The sequence below is a fragment of the Oncorhynchus tshawytscha genome, linkage group LG12 (genome assembly GCF_018296145.1).
Source record: "Oncorhynchus tshawytscha isolate Ot180627B linkage group LG12, Otsh_v2.0, whole genome shotgun sequence".
NCBI classification, from domain to species: domain Eukaryota; kingdom Metazoa; phylum Chordata; class Actinopteri; order Salmoniformes; family Salmonidae; genus Oncorhynchus; species Oncorhynchus tshawytscha.
Genome location: NC_056440.1, coordinates 55,750,022 through 55,771,773, shown reverse-complemented (window position 1 = coordinate 55,771,773; position 21,752 = coordinate 55,750,022). Strand labels below are relative to the sequence as shown.

At 44.1% G+C, this 21,752-nt stretch overlaps 1 protein-coding gene across 30 annotated transcripts in view; it reads right to left on the bottom strand.

Moving 5' to 3' along the window:
* LOC112263487 (MAP kinase-activating death domain protein) overlaps positions 1-21,752 on the bottom strand; it is an 84,267-nt gene that overhangs the window by 19,454 nt on the left and 43,061 nt on the right. For 9 of the 30 annotated variants that reach the window (XR_006084705.1, XR_002955500.2, XM_024439796.2 and 6 more), the window contains 17 exons: positions 16,280-16,439; positions 16,001-16,036; positions 15,661-15,761; positions 15,100-15,320; positions 14,616-14,869; positions 14,209-14,348; positions 13,699-13,812; positions 11,165-11,224; positions 9,117-9,231; positions 8,620-8,806; positions 8,342-8,492; positions 5,276-5,485; positions 3,720-3,776; positions 1,945-2,048; positions 1,520-1,603; positions 819-977; positions 470-602 (listed from right to left, as the gene is read on the bottom strand). Coding sequence is in view for 28 of the 30 variants with exons in the window: in XM_024439796.2 (XP_024295564.1) it covers positions 470-602; positions 819-977; positions 1,520-1,603; positions 1,945-2,048; positions 3,720-3,776; positions 5,276-5,485; positions 8,342-8,492; positions 8,620-8,806; positions 9,117-9,231; positions 11,165-11,224; positions 13,699-13,812; positions 14,209-14,348; positions 14,616-14,869; positions 15,100-15,320; positions 15,661-15,761; positions 16,001-16,036; positions 16,280-16,439 (2,286 nt within the window). In the remaining 2 variants the exon portion in view is untranslated. The remainder of the gene's footprint in view (positions 1-469; positions 603-818; positions 978-1,519; positions 1,604-1,944; positions 2,049-3,719; positions 3,777-5,275; positions 5,486-8,341; positions 8,493-8,619; positions 8,807-9,116; positions 9,232-11,164; positions 11,225-13,698; positions 13,813-14,208; positions 14,349-14,615; positions 14,870-15,099; positions 15,321-15,660; positions 15,762-16,000; positions 16,037-16,279; positions 16,440-21,752) is intronic. The other 21 variants (XM_042330781.1, XM_024439802.2, XM_042330785.1 and 18 more) reach the window with 13 other exon arrangements.

Genomic DNA, 21,752 nt, shown 5'->3' with positions numbered 1-21,752 from the left:
GATTTTCTGGATTTTTTCTTCTCCTCATTTTGTCTGTCATAGTTGAAGTGTACCTATGATGAAAATTACAGGCCTCTCTCATCTTTTTAAGTGGGAGAACCTGCACAATTGGTGGCTGACGAAATACATTTTTGCCCCACTGTATGTATGTATGTATGTATGTATGTGTGTGTGTTTTGCCTTATAGGAAGGATTCACTCAGCAAGATGACATTACAACGAGCAGCACCGCAGGTGTGAGATGAGCACGATGCAAGCCAGCAGAGATGTTTAGCCTCGCGCTTCAACGTTCTTCGATGTTGCAGAGATTGACCTGATATTGTTTACTTTGTGCATGCAACATCTCGCTGAGGCTACAAGATATTTACTGTAACTTTTTACCACAAAGTTGAACAGAGGGAGACTAAAGAAGGCACTGGAATAGATGTTAAACCACAGCCTTTCTAAAACATCAGTCATCTGGAACGTACCCAGCAGGCCATCACATAGGTAAATCCTCATGCTGATGTCTTCCAAGGGCTGGGTGGGAGGCCCCTTAGCCACGACAGGCACAAGTTTAGCCTTCGCCTCCTTCACACCAGGCTTCATCTTTTGGGTCTTACCCTGGGAAAACACCACAAAACATAAATCATGGGATAAATTCATCTTGCCAAAGACTTTCAAGATTTTCCTGCATATACAAGATTGGCATCCACAGGTAGACTTCATGTTCCGCAGCGAATGCATTTGCACAAAAACACGCAAAAAAACAAAACAGTTGCACTAATATTAACTGGTGAATCAAGCAGTGTGATCAGCCAGGAAGGACTTTCCACTCACAAACACTGAGCTGGTGGCCGGGTTGGTCTCAACCTCGCTGTCGGACAGTGTTCCCCTGGAGAGGTTGAGATGGGGGGCATGCCTGCCACCCAAGCCCTCCCCAGCGGTGCTACTCAAGTCACTGTCAGCTCCCAGCGTCTCCCCTGAGCTGTTACTTATCTGGAGGGGTCAGGGGTCAAAGTGTCAGGAGACGAGTGAATATCAGGCATACTGAGACACAGAGAACTCACACTGACTAAGGCTAAAAGAGACAAGAGTTAGATCAGTACTCCTCAACCCTGCTCTTGGAGAGCTGCAGTACTACAGGTTTTTTTTGAGGATCACTGAGTTACACTAAGGCTAAGAAACACTGGGGAAGAGGTAGATTAGTATGACACGTACGGTTTTGACAACAGCCATTGTGCCAGGCTGAGACAAAGCAAGACAAGAGATGAGTAGGACTAAAGTTAGCAAAGACTAGAAATGAATCAAGCTCGGAATTTAGTAAGATTGGGAAGCAACCTGGTTTGGGATAAGTGTTACTGGGGATGTATGGCTTGAGCTTAAATCAGTCTGCAGAACCTTGAGTGTAAACCTTGTAAGACTAAGGATAAAAATTGCGCTTTGGGATAAGCGGGCCTTGTGATGAGTCTCACTGAGGTAAGGTTGAGAGGGGCTAAGGATTGGGTTGAGATTGTTTCTCTGTGTTGGCCGCGCCCTACCACTGTGCTGGCCTCTGAGTCCTGGCTGGTGCTTCTGGTAAGGACTGGCGGTTCAGTGCCGGTCACAGACTCTGTGTCACTCTTCTGCAAAGCAAGACCGAGAAAGAGAGGTGAGCAGACAGACAGTGGTGTAAAGTACTACTTAAGTTGTTTTTTTGGGTATCTGTACTTTACTATTTATATATATGGCAACTTTTACTTCACTACATTCGTAAAGAAAATAATGTACTTTTTACTCCATACATTTTCCCTGACACCCAAAAGTACTCGTTACATTTTGACAGGAAAATGGTCTGACATTTTGAAAAGAATGAGAACCAGCAGACAAGCACCAGAGTTGGCGGACAACTGGCGTGAAACAAGTGTCAGATTCAACGTGTGCATTCTTCACTTAGTTACAAGAGCTGGCTGTGGAAAGAACAGACCTGGGATCCAGAGGTAACACTAAGGCCACTGTCAGCACTGATCTGGGACTTCTTCTCCTCTGTGTCAGTCAGCTCAGGGTGCTGTTTCTTAGCCCCCTCCGCTCCTGCAGGATACATGTTGTTGTCAGCACGGGTGCCATGCGCACTTCCACACTGCCCCCGTATGGAGTGTCACATGATTGGCAACTGGCAGAGAAGTGGGGGAGGGGGCTGGTGACCTAACTGCTATTGAAAGGCTTGCACACATCACACTGAATGTGGATTTAGCGTTCGTCTTCCGATTTGAATGACGACACTTTTCACACGATTCTCCATGTAAAATTTGTGCGCACTCGGTTCGCAAATTATGTTCAGAGGTGCAAGGTACTCTCGGCCAGCAAACGCTATTGGTGTGTCTGACCTCTAATACCATCACTTTGGGATTGACCGGAAATACTGGCCCTACAATAGGGACACTTCATTTAGCCAGAGGATCTTGCCTTTCTTTTTTGTTGTGGAATTCAATGAACAACAGTTACAACAGCTGTTGTTTTTTTTATATTCAGGAAGCAAAGAAATGTATAATAAATCAGTCATGTTCAGTAGGCCAAAACAGAAGAAAATGGCTCAAAACGGAGAGATCATATCTCATTTGTTTTCTGTTGCAAAACATTGTTGTGTGCCCTAATGAACATGACCCAGCTGTCAGATTTCAATAGACCAAGCATGTGACTATTCAGAGGCAAGTGGAGAGTGCAAAATCAGTAGGAATATTGATAGATGTACATCAAACTGTGATTGACAAAGGCAGATACCAATTTAAAAGAGGTCAAAGTTACAAAAATACATACAGACTCAGGCAGTTAGGCATGCAGACAAACTGAGGGACAGTCAAAATAGGAGACCATTTTCTGCACAAGTTTGCTTTTAGACAAGCATTGACCAACAGCGCTGTTGTTAATATACCAGTCAGTTGTTGCAGAAACACCTTGTTATGGCTCACATAATGCACCTCTAGGAAAATGTTACTACAATTAAACAAATGCTGGCCTGCAATCTGTACATTTTGAAGAGTCCAGGATATCAAACCTTTACATTGGAAGAAAGTACAGTCAATTACAATGGTGCAAATGTACAAATGTTCAATGCAAATGTAACCATGACTTGACTTCTGTGATACATGTGGTCATGCAGCCAACAAACCTGCAAGAGATGTTTGTACTCTAACAAACTATTGTGTATTCATTCATGGCTCAGTTATGTTTTTTTTTGTACAATTTAACTTCTTGCTATGTAGTGATTTTCCAGAAAAGCACATTTGCTAAATTAAAATGCCACAACTGACTTAACTTTGATAGAACCTCAAGAGCCCAGGAAAAAAGGGAATGTTTGGGATTAGGTATGGGTCTGACAGACTACATTTGAAGTGAATAGGAATGGAAAAAGTTGTTGGCAAACATATGACAGAGTAGCTCTATGGAAAGAAAGAGGAACTCCCTATATTATGACTCCTGATTTGAGGTATGCAAGCGTAACTCAGTTATTCCACTGATATCAAGACATGATTCACCCCAAATTTACAAAACGTTACGTACACACTTCAAATCAAGATTATGGACCTAAAGTCCTAGAATCATTATCCATGTCAACATGATCACCTACATTAACTATTTAAATCATTTGTGACTAATCAACATAGGTAGGTTGGGAAAAGGTGGACAAAAGGGCGTGGAAATGTTAAGAGCTGGCAGTTGTGCAATACCCCAGTCTGTTTTTGTGTGTGAAAAATATCTTACTCTGTTGTTTTTCCATAGCTTTTTGCTTATCCTTTTCATGGTGCCTGCTCCACAATTCTACCCAAGATGCATTGCAAGCAAGGAGAGAAAGACAGAGAGAGTGTCAGAGAGCTGGTTGAGTAGGCAGGTATGGAGGATGAGCATTAGATAAACCATAACATAAAACAAAATTAAGCATTAAAAAAATATGTTAATTTAACAATTGAGGATGTTTTGTAATGTCTGAGAGTAGTCACATTTCAGCTTGGCAATATGGAACACTATGACATAATTATCTGTATGCAGAGTTTGATCCATTGCCAGTTACTGCTACTGAGGTGTAACATTACAACACACCCAACACTCCTAGACCATGGTCCTGGAGAACCACACAAGGGAGAATTCTGGGGTTCCTTGAAAATGTTCTGTGACCGAGGCGTTAACTTATTGGCTAGCAGTGTGTGGCTCTCCAGAACCAGTGTGACAGAGGCAGCAGGGCTTGGTGAAGGGCATGGAATGGGGACGGAGTGGCCGGCCGGCTAGCCAGCAGGTTGAATGGAGCTGTTGCAGAAGCAGGGGTGCAAGTCTCAAAAAGACATTCTGTAGAATTGAAGCTGCATCTTCCCAAAGAGAGAAAAGGGGCTGGTGAAGTGAGGGTAGGTTGGTAGGTAGGGAGATTGAGGGAGTTGGGTGAATCTGTCCCCTGTATACAGACCCAAAGCAACATTTGAGATAGTAGAATGGTGGTCGAAAGGAGAAGCAATGCTTCACTCCTTTTCCACGATGGTCAGTGTTAAATTAGCCCTATCACTAAACTAAATGCCAACTTTGGCTTGCTAACGGTGAGCATGACATTTGTCTCTTCCTTGGGCCTGTTTACTGGGGAGTGACGCTCCACCCTCCATGCTAGAGCTGAGAGAACTTCTACTTGTACGGCACGCTTTAAAGAAACCTGCAGTAAAGGCAGAGACAGGTGGTCAGACTCAGCACGGTACTGCAGATTTGGAGTTTCGAGAAGACAACAGAAAACGAAAGACATGCACAGTCAAGGTGCTAGGAGGCAAACAAAGGAGGACTCCACGAGGTGGCAAACAGGGGCACTCAACATTCAGAGGGTGGGAGGAACACATAACACATCCAGGCCGGGGAGACTCAATGCAATATTTCACACACGCCTACACCGCTCAAAGCTGTTCCAATCTCACACACATAGCAACATATTATCCAAGGCCAGATCTGGAATTCAAATGTGGTTATTTGTCAAATTTGGTTGGAGTTGCATGATGTGCAAATATGCAACCTGTGTACAAATATTACGGCAAACCAGCATAGTGTATTTATGTTCCAAATATATTTCAGAGTTTTACAGCTTTAAATGCTGACCCATTGGGCGCACATCAGTGGTGTGGGTCAAAGTGGATGGAATATCATAAGGGGCCCTTTTTCTAAGGGGAAAGCACTCCCCTTGTTGCCTGGTTGGAGAGAGGTGGGTCAAGGGGTAGGGTTTAGACTGGTGAGCAGGGGGGCAAGGGGTGCTCTCAGAGCGCATGCAAGGGGGGATGGGGTGGACTACACACCAATGGAGGCAATAAAATTCTCCTCGTTCAGACTCCGGGTGTCAAAGTGGTGGGTGTCTTTTCCCCCCGAGGTGGGGTGCGGCAGTTGGAGACGGGGAACGAGGAGGAGCACCGGGGGCCTGGTGCCCTCCATGCGGGCAGCCGGGCTGTCCTTGCTGCCCGGGCTGCTTGCAGTGTCACTGGGGCTCCTCTTGTGCTTCTCTGGGTCTACTGGGGCCACCAAGGGGGGAAAAGGGAGAAGAATAGGGAAGAAGGGAAAGAGATAGTAGCGAGAGAATAAAGAAACAGTGTAGAGCTGCAGTAGGATGTTTGAAGGTTAGAATAGACGGTTGTTTTGTAGGGGTGTGAACGTTCAAGCGCTAAAACAAAATTAGGATCTTTAACATTAAGAAAATGATGTGCATACATAAGCTGGGCAGAAGTCTGTGAGTTGTGATTCTGGATGGCCAGATGGCTACCAACACTGACAAGAAACTGCCATGTGGGGAATCGTAAGTGACACATTTCAGCTAGTTTCATCTTGTTCTTGATACCAGGTCTTGTTCTGAGGTAATTTGACTGATTTCATGTCAATGCTAATATGGCAATAATTCACAAGCTAGCTAATCAACAACTGTAAAGATGTATTTGAGAGACAAAAAGTGCTCATTGTGCAAATGTGTTTGTTTTCAATAAACATTGGAGACGAAATATAGTTTACATGTTAACAATCTAAGCCAACCCAGTCTGTTTTGCCCCATAGTTGCGCATGCATCTCCATTGTTGCTAAACAACCAACCAGTCTATGCACACATTTTTTTCTGGATGCCTGTGGCGTATTCATTATGCCCATACTGCAAAACGTTTCTTAAAATGGAACAAAAAAGGTAGGGAGCTACTTGCATTTGTCCAATAGAAACTTGTTTAACATCTCTAGGCTAGGGGGCGGTATTTTCACGTCTGGATGAAAAGTGTGCCCAAAGTAAACTGCCTGCTACTCAGGCCCAGAAGCTAGGATATGCATATTATTAGTATATTTGGATAGAAAACACTCTGAAACCGTTTCTGAAAGTGTTTGAATAATGTCTGTGAGTATAACAGAACTTATTTGGCAGGCGAAACCCAGAGGACAAACCATACAGGATTTTGTTGTTGTAGAGGTGACAGTGTTTCAATGGGTTTTCTATGTGGATCCAGATTTCTAAGGCACTTGGTTGCAGTTCCTATTGCTTCCACTAGATGTCAACAGTCTTTAGAAATTGGTTGATGTTTTTCCTTTGAGTAATGAAGAAGTAGCCATTTCCTATCTGGGTGGATAGCCAAGTGTACTGTTGTGGTTGGGCGCGCGACCTGAAGCTCGCCCCACTTTCATTTTATTCGCTATTAAACGCAGTTTATCCCGTCTTAAATTTGATTGATTATTTACGTTAAAAAATACATAAAGTTGGATTAGGAAAGTTGTTTGAAATGTTTGGACAAAGTTTACAGGTAACTTATTAGATAATGTCGGGCGAGTAGGAACCAGTGTTTTTCTGAATCAAACGCGCCAAATAAATGAACATTTTGGAGATATAACGATGGAATTTATCGAACAAAAGGACCATTTGTGATGTTTATGGGACATATTGGAGTGCCAACAGAAGAAGCTCTTCAAAGGTAAGGCATGAATTATATCGTTATTTCTGAGTTTTTTGTCACGCCTGGCGGGTTGAAATATGATTGTCATGTGTTTGTTTGATGGGGTGCTGTCCTCAGATAATAGCATGGTTTGCTTTCACTGTAAAGCCTTTTTGAAATCTGACACGGTGGCTGGATTAACAAGAAATAAAGCTTTAATTTGGTGTATTGCACTTGAAAGTAAATTGTATGAAAGTAAAATATTTCTAATAATTTAATTCAAATTTGGCGCTCTGCCATGTCACCGGATGTTGTCAAATCGATCCCGTTAACGGGATTTGATCCCTAAGAAAATGCAAAATGTTTTGCAACTATTTAGACTAATGATTACATGTGTTCAGTCTCCAGTCTGTTGCGTGTAGAATATTCTAGTTTATTCATTTATGATAGGCCCTGCTTTACTGAAGTTGCGAGACATTGTAGGCCAAGATATTGCGAGATGCAGCTTCTGATTGCCGATAGGTAGGCCTAGTGCACGGTTCTGTCTGCCTGCCTGGTGACCGACATGCCTGTACTGTGCCCCTCCCCTCCCTCTGTCCCTTGCTAGCTAGCTATGAAATATGTGAGTGTATTCTCGTAAGTACAGCAACTAATCAATTTCTTCCGTTCCAAAAAAAATCCAAATTTTAGGAGTGATTCCTAGCAGAATCCAATCTTAGCACTTAGAAATGGGAGTCGACATGCAAGGAGTCGAAGAATCAATTATTTTGGAGTCGATGCTCCAACAGTACGTCATCGTCGTTAACAGTTGGTAAAATGGCAGAGAAAGGCAAGCAGCGAAGTCCTGTATTGCAATATTTTAAGAAGTTACGTGAGGAAGGAAATGTAAACTTTGCAAGGTGGAATTGAGGTACAGTAATGGCAGTAGATGTGCAATGCTTCCCATCTAAAAGGGATGCACCGAGACCCAACCCGTTGCTGGCAGTAGCAAAGATGCATTGTGAATTTGAGTTGAATTTTTATTAAATGTTTTTTTTTTTAAAGCGTTTGTCACATCCCTAGTTGTAATTTGCTCAGTGAATGCTTAATTAAACTGCAAAGGTCACCTAAAAATTATGCTTCGGCGGTACTGACTCAGAGATTAAACCTGAACTTACTGCTGTAAAAACATATTGCTTTACTTTTCAGATGAGTTGATAAAAGAAAAAGACAAAAAAGTCTGGAACCAGAAATGATCCAGATTGCACTCCTTTTCCTATCCACTACTTACGTTGCCTTTAAGTGGAGTGTATGAAACGCTGTTAAGCACTTCTTTGGTTTCAAACAAGAATAAAGCATCAGTAACTTTCATTTTTTCCAGAGGAAATAGTTAAGTCATCGTTTGGGAGGGGGCATGACATGCTGATTAAATGTGTCCTTTGAGAGAAAATGTTGACACTTTCAGTTGACTATAGGTTTTCTGAACGTTACCCTTGGTTTGGTAGTGGGTGCGTGCGATTTCCAGCAGAACGAAGACGCTGGCCATGCCTCCAAGCCCGGCATTGGTGTACGAGTGTTCCAGACTAGAAACGGTGCACTTCAGTATGTCTAACATGCCCTTGTAAACCTTCCTGCCAATCTCCTGAAGAGTAGAACACACACGCACGGTTTAATTGAAAGGTGTTATTCAGCTTTAATTCAAAATCAAGGTTAAAAACACAATTACATCTTCTCTCCCCCTCTCTTGCACAATTCCTTTCTACACTCACCACATCACGGATGACCTCCTGCCTGACATCCTCCTCGGACTGGACGGCACGGTTCAGCTTGCTCAGCACGAAGACGCGCAGCTGCTCGTTCTCCAGCAGGCGGCGTACCTTCTTCATGTTGAGCCAGCCCACGCCTTGGCCCTCCAGCACGCTCTGCACCACCTCCTTCAGGAACTGCTGGTTCTCACTGGGAAAGACCCAGCTCTGGTTCAGTCACTCAGATCACACTCCCCTTTGTTGTATACATCACTCTTAAGTTATATCAATCCTCTTTAGGAGAAGGGTTGTCTATCACCTATCCAGGTCTGTCATTTGACATTATATTGGCAAGAAAGTTTATGACAACCAGCTTTTGTTTTTTGATGGCCAACAGGATACCATGAAGACATTATGCCATGAAGGTGGTAAACTAATTCAAATATGGCAGTCAGCATGAGTTGTCAAAGAATGCCATGACAGCAAAGTCCTGGTAATACAGTCTCATAGAGGTCTGTTACCTGGTGTTGTTGGCACGACCCTGGGGCGAAGGGGACTCTCTCTTGACCGTGGGACTGTGCTTAATGACCGACGACTTCTGGTCAACAAGCGCCCTGGGGGGACCGCGGGCGCCTCCTGCAGGAGTCATATAGAACATAGTAAATACCATGGAAAACACAAAACCATAACCAACGACAAGTCGGGGACATACAAACAGAAATACTAGCCGACTTGATACAGGAGGAGCTTATACACTTCACTACAAAGCCCCTAAATCACAGTCTACAATGTACTAATTAGAAAACCACATCAAAGGCTAACAGACAAAGATGGGACACATCCTGCATACATGAAAGGACACACTCACACACATACATTTTCAGTGGCGGGGACACTAACTAATGACTAGCTGAGCTACAGGTTTCATATTCAGACACTAAAAGGTGAGGGACAGATCAACTGGGACACCACACAGAAGGAGTCAATATGGCGCTGTGTTTGGGCATCACACATTGGCAGAGAACAGAGGCGAGATCAGATTGGAGCGGGATCTGCATGGCAACAAGACAAGTTGTGTGTCATGCAGAAAAAGAACAAAAAAATACAGATGGGTCGACAATCACACACACATGGCTAACGGAACGCTCCACACTGTAGTGTTCATACTGTTAGTCACCTTGTACAGTTTGACAGACACATGAACACACAGTGCCATGGCATACAACAGTATGGTGGATCCCCTGCAGAGATTTGGCCTGTGAACAATATTATTATCAAACTGATTAGAATATTGTTGCGCCTACATAGCTTACCCACTGGACAGACCTCAGTTCAACGTCTATTTTTGATTTACATTTGGTTGAGTTGTCAACTAAAGAGAATCAACACCAACAAAAAAATGTATTCCCTGACGTTGATGACTTTTTGCAAATCCAATCAGTTTTCCACAGTGATTCAGCATCACCTTTTTTTATGACGTGGAAACAACGTTGATTCAACCAGTTTTTGCCCCGTGGGTAGCCTGTTTGACACTTTGAACATTTAAGCTAAAGGTAATGCCTTGAATGTGAGGATACAAATAAATACATCCACCAAATAAGCATTGGGTCCTTGTCATAAACAGACAACGGCTGTTACCGGTATATCCAATTTTACCATGGCATTACATAGGCATGATTGTAGGCTCTATCACCGCATGTTACCAAAGACCTCACCTGACAACGAAGCCATTTTGCCCCACATTTTCCGAAGCATTGTCCATAAGTCGTACAACATGCATCAAAGCACTTCAAACAATTCCATTCCATTTGATCACTGTGGTACTGGTACAGATGCTCAGTAACCGCAAAGCCAGCTAAGTGTCCAATGACAACTCCAATCAAAACCGGTGACTATGAGTTTAGGAAGTAAGACAGAACAGCACTCTTGGTGCTGTGAGACCGCACTCCTTAATTCAATTAACAATGAAACAGTGTTTAAAACTAACTGCCAGCACTGGAAGAATGATGTCATGCCTTACCTACAGGGTAGCAGTTTTGATTGGCTAAGGCCTGCCTCCACTGGCAAGGTGATGGGAGGTCTAGGTGTGTATGTGTGAGACCAAAGAGGTGGCCAAACAAGCAAATATAGCTTCTTGCTTGGCTTGAAGAATAATGGGAAAGCTGATGTTGACCAACTCGAATCAACATCTTGTCAGGTCCCATACAATACTGTGGAATGCAGAGACTTAGATTGGCACAAACAATAAAATAATGAATGGCATCATCTTCACAATTGTCAATATGGGATGCACAGCTTCTAACAAGCTAAGATCGTGAGGGCCCAACTCAAACTAACGCAAAGACGTGTGGATGGGTGGAGTGACTCGGCAAAGGTTAGTGATTGGGGGAACAGTCACTATGGATGGTGAAAGACAACAGGACAGACTCGATGTATGACGATGAATGATCTCTCGATGGTGCACGTCAGGTGACAGGAGTGAGAGGGTGAGCGAGGAGGATGCTGGGAGATGTAGTTGACTGGCTAGGAGAAGCATGCAGCCCACGCAGTTTTAAAGGGCGGAACCCACCTTCTCCACTCACCGGACCGGCCTCTGTAATTATCTCCATTAGAGAATTTAGTCCAAATACTGGACACAAAACCCAGAATTAGTGCAGAGAAGTGGAAAGAGGGACAGAGAGGGACACGGGCCCAGACCGAACCAGTCTGAACATCAACCCACAACACACATGCACAGCAACACATTGACAGAGAGCACAGAGTGCAGAAAATAAAAACGAGAAAAAGAAAGAACGAGGGAGACCAAGGAAGGGGGAAGGACATTTCTTACAAAGAAATGTTGGGACTTCATCTCAAAAGGTTATAGCCATTAAATTTCATGACCAATCCTACATGTGGTGATTGTTAGGACCACTATATCTTTTTAGACCATCTAGGGGTGGGAGAAAGCATTTGCCAATTTTAAGTGTCTACGTCCAGAAGAGAGCGAGTTTATGGGCTCTCGGACCACAGAGACCTCAGACGGAGAACACACAAGAACGATGGAGAGCCACCGAACAAGCGAGCGAGCAAGGTAACAGACCGCACAGAGCAAGGAGATCAGGTGTCAGTTTCATTTCAATTCCAGTCCACTTGGGTAATCAATTGTACTTCAAATCGATGAAATGAAAAATCCTCATCGAAAGCAATGGGTAATTTGACATTCAGGAACTGAATGTCAATTCATCCTCAAACATTAAGTGGAATTGAAAACGGACTTGAGCCCAACCCTGCTGGGAAACCAAGAGAAAAAAACACTAAATGTGAAAATGCCACATAAAATATGTATGCAAATTAAGAGATCTGTCGTCTATAAATGTGTGCATCATAGCGCATCAGACTCCCACCAAACAGAGAGGAATAACAAGGAAACAGAGGGAAGGATATGGATATACATGAATGAAAATACAGGTATATCTCCTAGTATGCAACCTGAGTAATATGGACTCAGGTAGGATCAAATAAGGGTCAAAGATGGAGCTAGTTGTAGGGCAAAACAAACTACCACACCAGACAATAACATACCCGGACTGTCTGGACCCGGGCTACCCGGGGTACTAGCCGGGCTGTCATCTGAACAGTCAAGACAAAACAAAATCACCATCAAAAGGAAAAAAGAAACAAATGTTGTTGCTATGGCAGCTGTCTCACACAGCGTGAGGTTATTGAGTTTAACACATGCATTTCTTATGTTCTCACACAAATGTTCCCATAACAAATCAGGCAACCATGTGGGATTGGGAACATTGAAAATGGGGTCCTCAATATCCACCTATTGCCTAACTTACATCAACATGACAGTCCACAGACAGACAAATACAAATTTAGAATGAAAGTCTATTCATTCAAAAAAAAAAAAAAAAATATCCAAATAAAGATTTCTACAAACCTTCCTCAATTTCCTCCTCTATGTCAAAATTAAAATATTCTATATTTTTGTCAATTAAAATAATTAGAGGGGAAAAGGCAAAAGGAAATAAAAATAGACATTTACATGGTGAAGTTGCATAAATGCCAATACTGTGTAGCCTAAACTGGTATGCCAGACATCTCAGCATGAGCACTGAATGCTTACTTGACATACTGTCAATACTAACTTTACATAGTGCAAACAAAGCAACAGCCTCTGAGGAAGAAATATGCTGATGTTAAAGAAGTTCAACATGTCAGTCAGAGTTACACATTGTTATGTCATCTTCTCTCCTTCCTTCTCCACACCAGGTTAAAGTAGGCCTAACTGTCCAGTGAAAATCTTACTTTGAAAAGTAATATTCTGTTAACCCGTACCCGAATCATGTTGTTAACTCATCCCATACTTGTATTTGTGGCCAAAGCATAAATTGGAGGGGAAAAAACCCCAACCTCAAAGTCAGTTTTAAAAAATGCCTGTTATTTCCTCATAGAACATGACATCATGTTGGCTCATTGAACTGGCCAATCAGCGGTCTACACTGGTTTTAATGACTTGTATACCAAGACACCATTCTGTTGTTGGGGTATGCCCACATAATTCAAACAAAGAAAAGCTGCTTTTAAACATACTTAATAAAATGTTTTACATTTTTTTTAATTAAAACTATTTCACTCATATTGTAATTAATTATTGGTCAAATTTCTAAGAAATCCGGAAACACTGGACAGTTACTTTAAATGATTAAGTTTACTGTAGCTTATGCTCAATGTGTCTTATCAAGATAAATAGCAGATACGATACGGTGTATAAAGCACTCCAAATGTTATTTTTAATGCCCATGACAAAACAAAAACCTTTACACTTTGTAACCACTGCAAGAGCTGTATGGACAACCCTTTGAACTTTGAAAGGGCATTGTTTTTAGTAGACAGCCTGCCTCTACTGCATTCAACTGACAAACCTGACCGCAATCGGCTGTAGGACACAAAAACTGTACAGAAAACAGATAGGAGGGGAATACAGCCACAGAGAGTGAAATGGAGAAGGAGATGAGATGGATAAAAGTCAGAGATAGAAAGAGAGATGAAGGAGGAGTGACGATAACGTGAAAGGAGGACAAAACAGGGCAAAGGGCTGCATTAGTACTGTACCTTTGAGATTGGGGAAGGGCCCAGCCCCAGCGGCCTTCTCCCTCAGACCCCCCTTGTTGGGTACAGACAGGTTGGAGAGGCTGAAGCTGGAACCGTGGTTCTTGTACAGATTACCTGCAGTGAAAGAGAGAGCGTCGCTGATGAAGTCTATCAAAGCAACCAACATTTAACCATGTTTCACCATCCTATAGTATTACCCGTGATGATTTGCAGCCCATCGTCAAGTTCCATTTCAATCCCAACCTAGCAGGCAAATATTGTTAATTTCTGGTTGTAAACTATACATTTCTGGTTGTCTTCCTGGTTGAGAAGACCAGCAACCAGTATTGCCCGCTGGGTAACCCTTACCCATTCCCCCTTCAGTGTCCAAAGATCCCATAGGACAAGATAGACGAGCAGAAGGGCAAAAAAACTCCGCTTTGGAGGACAAAGTCTAACCGTCACCTATCCAGCCCTTTCAGATCTGTGACTATCATACAACTGAAATTGACCCTGGTTAAGGAGACTCACTGGCAAAGGACATGAGGCCCCCAAAGCCATCGCTGCTGTTGTTGGAGATGGTGGAGTTTGGAGAACTGTTGCGGGAGTCGCCCTCTCCGTCCGACTCTCCGGGCAGCTTTAGGCTGCTGGGCCTCAGGGGGCGTTGGGCTCTGTGGAGCAGAACAAGTGTTGGAGGTCTGGGTCTGTTAGAGGTCTGTCACGCTCTGTTAGCTTAGTTTTTCGACTGCTACACCAGAGGCATATCACAGACGCAGAATTCAGAAGCGGAGACTTAATTGAGTGAGTGTGTTTAAGAGATGTATACTTCAGGTTTTTTTTTTTAAACTATGTTTTCAGAATGTGTGGCTTATGATGCTTGTTTGTGTGTACATCGTTATGGCGTAGGAGTGTTGTAACGTAGGTGTGTTGTAACGTACTTGTTGCCATTGAGGTTCTGGTTGAACCGGGGCGTGTACGTCTCCTCTTGGTCTTCTGCCTCAGGGTCCTCCTCAGCGGGGAAGCCATACTGAGGCTCAAAGTAGGGGTTGTCGTACTCTCCCTTCTTATTGGCTGGTCCCACCGGGGCAGCGTCTGGGGGAGGTCTGGAGAAAGGCGGAGCGCCCAATCCCGGGACAGGGTTCTGTAGAGCTGTACTGGCCAATGCTTCCATTTCCACTGGTTCTGCCTGCTCCTGGACACAATGAACATCAATCAATGGACATTAATGGATGATATTCAATAAACGAGATTGCCACTTCATGAGAAGGAAGAAGAAAAAACTCAAGCAAAGATTTAATTATAGCCATTAGGTTCTCATGTTCTCAAATACAAACATAAGTTGCCAAAAATGTCAGTTTCTAAAAACACATATTGTGTTAACTGCATCATTTTATACAGGTGTAAATTGAGGGGTTCACTGACATTGTTGACTCCCTGGATGATTGTGCTGGGGCTGGAGCTAGCGGTTGTGCTGGAGCTCGAGCGGAGGGCTTGTCCATCAGGAGGTTCAGGAGCTCCGTCGCCCCCCTCGGGCAGTGCCTTCTCTTGGGGGAGGGGACCGTCTCCTCCCTTGAACTCCTGGAAGTCCTGGAACTCCACTTCGCTGGCGTCTCCAAGTGCAGCGTGGGTAGGGGGATCCAGGTCTACGACACCAAAAGACAGATATTAGTTAGTGTTGATGGCAAAAGGGTCACAAAACAAAATGTTTAGCTAGTGACGGTTTCTGAAAGGAATTGGTCATTTTAGGTTGCCATTTTTCAAGATGGAAACAATTGTCGGTTATTATAAATCAGTGGAATTTACCGTTTTTTTGTCATAACAATAAGTATGTGTAAGCTAGGTGGTTCTTGGGCTGCAATTACACAGGCAGCCCAAATCTGATATTTTTTTCACTATAATGGTCTTTTGCCAATAATTGGGTAAAATAATAGAATTGGGTTTCCTGGGTAAATGCAGCCTTGGTGAAATGGCACAGATACTTACTTGGCGTGTCCCCTTGGATGTCACATTTGATCATTTCGCTCACCAAGTCTCCAAGTGACGAGTAGGAAGAACTGGAGTCATCGTAGCCAGCCTCACTGTCACTGCCACGGAGACAAAACAGAGTAGCATTACCCCGGACCCCATCCTGGTGACACCTACAGAAGACTAAATGAAAAACGCTAACTAAACCTTTCTCAGACTAAAATTAACCTCAACTCATACATCATTTCTAGCAAGACCAGTAAGCTAACTATTGAGCCAACTGGCAAATCTACTAGTTAATGTTTAGAGTTCGCCATCTAGTGGCTAATGTGTTGTCTATCAAGATTCTATAGCCTACCATGCTGCTTCTTCTGCACTGTCTCCGTCGGCCGCACTTGCACACACACAAACACACAAACGATGCACACGTACACAGATCAAACACTGGAAAGGACCTCCTTTCAGATCTAGTTTTTTTTTTACGCAGCTAAATGGCGCACTAACATGTTTTCCACATTGACAGTACCTGGCACTGAAAAAAAATCGTTAATTTAACATTTTGTCAATTATATTATCACAGTAGTATCAAAAAAAAACATTATACCTTCCAACCGTGGAGGTCTTGTTTTTTTTTTACCTGTCGTCTGTGGGGTCCGAGTCGTTGGCCTCATCTTCTAGGGGTCCACTCATGGCCTCGGCCAGCCGGGAGCTGCCGTCATACACACGGTAGAACACTGGCTGCAGCTGGTGGGCGTACCACTTGCCCTTGTCTCCGATTAAAGATGGGTCATACACGTCTGCAGAACACAGAGGTATGCTCAGAAGCACTATGAAACCTTCAAACTGCCTGTATTGCTCATTGAACTATACCGGAGTACACAAAACATTAGGAACAACTGCTCTTTCCATGACAGACTGACCAGTTGAATCCAGGTGAAAGCTATGATCCCTTATTGATGGCACCTATTAAATCCACTTCAAGTCAGTGTAGATGACGGGAAGGATATAGATTAAAGAAGAAACCTTGAGACAATTGAGACATAGATTGTGTATGTGTGCCATTCAGAGAGTGAATGGTGAAGACAATATATTTAAGTGCTTTTGATCGGGGTATGGTAGTAGGTGCCAGGCACACCGGTTTGTGTCAAGAACTGCAATGCTGCTGGGTTTTTCATGCTCAATAGTTTCCTGTGTGTATCAAGAATGGTCCACCACCCAAAGAACATCCAAGAACATCCAAAGAACATCCAGCCAACAACTGTGGGAAGCATTCGAGTCAATATGGGTGAAAGTGGGTGCACCTCAATATTCGGAAGGTGTTCCGAATGATTTGTACACTGAGTGTATATTCACATTTTACCTAAAGAAAGTGCAATAATTGATAGCATAATTAACTTTTTACTTAACCCTTTACACACGTGGAAATGGGCTTATACGGATAGGGCTCAATTGAAATGTTTCTTACAGAAGAAATATGACAAGCATATACATAACAATGGTAGCAATTGAAAGAGAACAGTTTGGAGATAATTGGAAAATGATTAGACCAAAAGGTGAGTACGCAACAGTTCACCTGACAAGACTGAATCCAAACATTACACTGTTGATTTCGTGTGCATTTTAAATTTACTGTACTTTTTTTGCAAACACTCTGGATACATTCAGTAACACGATAAGACTATTACTGGGAAATGTGGGGAAGGTCCAACATACTGCAAGACAAAAAATGACAAGGGTTTGAGTGAGAGGACTAAGCGGCTACACGCCTTTCTGAAGATGTGCAGGCAGACTAAATAACTTTTTTGCCCGCTTTGAGGACAATACAGTGCCACTGACACGGCCTGCAATGAAAACATGCGGTCTCTCCTTCACTGCAGCCGAGGTGAGTAAGACATTTAAACGTGCTAACCCTCGCAAGGCTGCAGGCCCAGACGGCATCCCCAGCCGCGCCCTCAGAGCATGCGCAGACCAGCTGGCCGGTGTGTTTACGGACATATTCAATCAATCCCTATACCAGTCTGCTGTTCCCACATGCTTCAAGAGGGCCACCATTGTTCCTGTTCCCAAGAAAGCTAAGGTAACTGAGCTAAACGACTACCGCCCGTAGCACTCACATCCGTCATCATGAAGTGCTTTGAGAGACTAGTCAAGGACCATATCACCTCCACCCTACCTGACACCCTAGACCCACTCCAATTTGCTTACCGCCCAAATAGGTCCACAGACGATGCAATCTCAACCACACTGGACACTGCCCTAACCCATCTGGACAAGAGGAATACCTATGTGAGAATGCTGTTCATCGACTACAGCTCGGCATTCAACACCATAGTACCCTCCAAGCTCGTCATCAAGCTCGAGACCCTGGGTCTCGACCCCGCCCTGTGCAACTGGGTACTGGACTTCCTGACGGGCCGCCCCCAGGTGGTGAGGGTAGGCAACAACATCTCCTCCCCGCTGATCCTCAACACTGGGGCCCCACAAGGGTGCTTTCTGAGCCCTCTCCTGTACTCCCTGTTCACCCACGACTGCGTGGCCACGCACGCTCCAACTCAATCATCAAGTTTGCGGACGACACAACAGTGGTAGGCTTGATTACCAACAACGACGAGACGGCCTACAGGGAGGAGGTGAGGGCCCTCGGAGTGTGGTGTCAGGAAAATAACCTCACACTCAACGTCAACAAAACTCAGGAGATGATTGTGGACTTCAGGAAACAGCAGAGGGAACACCCCCTATCCACATCGATGGAACAGTAGTGGAGAGGGTAGCAAGTTTTAAGTTCCTCGGCATACACATCACAGACAAACTGAATTGGTCCACTCACACAGACAGCATCGTGAAGAAGGCGCAGCAGCGCCTCTTCAACCTCAGGAGGCTGAAGAAATTCGGCTTGTCACCAAAAGCACTCAAACTTCTACAGATGCACAACCGAGAGCATTCTGGCGGGCTGTATCACCGCCTGGTACGGCAACTGCTCCACCCTCAACCGTAAGGCTCTCCAGAGGGTAGTGAGGTCTGCACAACGCATCACCGGGGGCAAACTACCTGCCCTCCAGGACACCTACACCACCCGATGTTACAGGAAGGCCATAAAGATCATCAAGGACATCAATCACCCGAGCCACTGCCTGTTCACCCCGCTATCATCCAGAAGGCGAGGTCAGTACAGGTGCATCAACGCTGGGACCGAGAGACTGAAAAACAGCTTCTATCTCAAGGCCATCAGACTGTTAAACAGCCACCACTAACATTGAGTGGCTGCTGCCAACACACTGACACAACTCCAGCCACTTTAATAATGGGAATTGATGGGAAATGTAAAATATATCACTAGCCACTTTAAACAATGCTACCTAATATAATGTTACATACCTTACATTATTCATCTCATATGCATACGTATATACTGTACTCTATATCAGACTGCATCCTTATGTAATACATGTATCACTAGCCACTTTAACTATGCCACTTTGTTTACATACTCATCTCATATGTATATACTGTACTCGATATCATCTACTGTATCTTGCCTATGCTGCTCTGTACCATCACTCATTCATATATCCTTATGTACATATTCTTTATCCCCTTACACTGTGTATAAGACAGTAGTTTTGGAATTGTTAGTTAGATTACTTGTTGGTTATTACTGCATTGTCGGAACTAGAAGCACAAGCATTTCGCTACACTCGCATTAACATCTGCTAACCATGTGTATGTGACAAATCAAATTGGATTTGATTTGATGTGCACTATTTGAAAGCTTGTTCTATTGCCAATATGACTAGCTAAGTTCTAAAATACTTTCAGGCTTTCACAAGAAACAGATTATAATTTTGGTGCGCTTCGAAAGGAGTCATTCGTGCATTCAGGTGCGTGGCCAGCGGCAAATTTCCTTCACAATAAACAAACGTAGGCTCATTCTGATCAGAACAACCCAGGGGATGACGCCATGTCATCGTGTAACGGTACATCAAACATAGTATATGATTTTTAGAATTTGGAAATGTAAAGTGCACATTTGGACTCACGGTTGTTTGGCTTGCTTTTATGACATGAAAGCGGTACCTATTATAATCCTCAACGTCTCATCTTTCAAAATACCTTGAGTCATCTTTATTTACAGCATTTCCCTCACTAAGACAACCACAAATGTGCTAAAGATCTCCAATTACCAGGAGGGATGGGAGCAACTTCTAGTCGCTTGATGGTAAAGTTCAGAACGTCTGTCAGTCAAAACCCATACAAATCAAACTTTAAATTTGCCACATGCACCGAATAGAACAAGTGTACACTTTACAGTGAAATGCTTACTTACAAGCCATTAACCAACAGTGCAGTTCAATAACAAGAAAATATTTACCAAGTAGGCAAAAAAAAAAAAAAGTAATAATAAAAAGTAACACAATAAGCATAACGAGGGTATATACAGGGTGGCATCAGCACCGAGTCAATGTGCAGGGGTACAGGCTAGTTGAGGTAAGCTGTAGGTGTTGGTGAAGTGACTATGCATAGGCAACAAACAAACAGCGAGTAGCAGCAGTGTACAAAGGGAGGGGGTCAATGTAAATTGTCTGGTGGCGATTTTTATGAATTGCTCAGCAGTCTAATGGCTTGGAGGTAGAAGTTGTTGAGGGGTCTTTTGGTCCTAGACATGGCGCTCCGGTACCGCTTGCAGTGCGGTAGCAGAGAAAACAGTCTATAACTAAACCTTTTGAGGATCTGGGGACCCATGCCAAATCTTTTCCGTCTCCTGAGGGGGAAATGGTTTTGTCGTGCCCTCTTCACGACGGTCTTGGTATGTTTGCACCATGATAGTTCGTTGATGTGGACGCCAAGGGACATGAAACTCTCGACCCGCTCCACTACAGTACCGTCGATGTTAATGGGGGCCTGTTCGGCCAGCCTTTTCCTGTTGTCCACCATCCTTTGTCTTACTCACATTGAGGTAGAGGTTGTTATCCTGGCACCACACTGCCAGTTCTCTGACCTCCTCCCTATAGGCCGTCTCATCATTGTCGGTGATCCGGCCTACCACTGTTGTGTCGTCAGCAAACTTAATGATGGTGTTGGAGTTGTGTTTGGCCACGCAGTCGTGGGTGAACAGGGAATACAGGTCGGGACTAAGTACACACCCCTGAGGGGCCCCGGTGTTAAGGATCAGCGTGGCAGACGTATTGTTGCCTACTCTTACCACCTGGGGGCGGCCCATCAGGAAGTCCAGGATCCAGTTGCAGAGGGAGGGGTTTAGTCCCAGAGTCCTTAGCTTAGTGATGAGCTTCGTGGGCACTATGGTGTTGAACGCTGAACTGTAGTAGATGAACAGCATTCTCACATAGGTGTTCCTTTTGTCCAGGTGAGAAAGAGCAGTGTGGAGTGCGATTGAGTCATCTGTGGTTCTGTTGGGGCGGTATGCAAATTGGATTGGGTCTAGGGTGTCCGGGAGGATGCTGTTGAAGTCAGCCATGACCAGCCTTTCAAAGCATTTCATGGCTACCTACGTGAGTACCACGGGGCGGTAAACAATTAGGCAGGTTACCTTCGCTTCTCAGGGCACAGGGACTATGGTGGTCTGCTTGAAACATGTGGGTATTACAGACTGTCAGGGAGAGGTTGAAAATGTCAGTGAAGACATTTGACAGTTGGTCCGCGCATGCTTTGAGTACACGCCCTGGTAATCCGTCTGGCCCAGCGGCTTTGTGAATGTTGACCTGTTTAAAGGTTTTGTTCACATCGGCTACCGAGAGCGTTATCACACAGTAATCCAGAACAGCTGGTGCTCTCGTGCATGCTTCAGTGTTGCCCTGCCTTGAAGCGAGCATAAAAGGCATTTCGCTCATCTGGTAGGCTCGCGTCACTGGGCAGCTTGCGTCTGGGTTTCCCTTTGTAGTCCGTAATAGTTTTCAAGCCTTGCCACATCCGACAAGCGTCAGAGCCGTTGTAGTAGGATTCAATCTTAATCATGTGTTGACGCTTCGCTTGTTTGATGGTTCGTCTGAGGGCATAGCGGGATTTCTTATAAGCGTCCGGATTGTTCTCCCGCTCCTTGAAAGCAGCAGCTCTAGCCTTTAGCTCGATGCGGATGTTGCCTGCAATCAATGGCT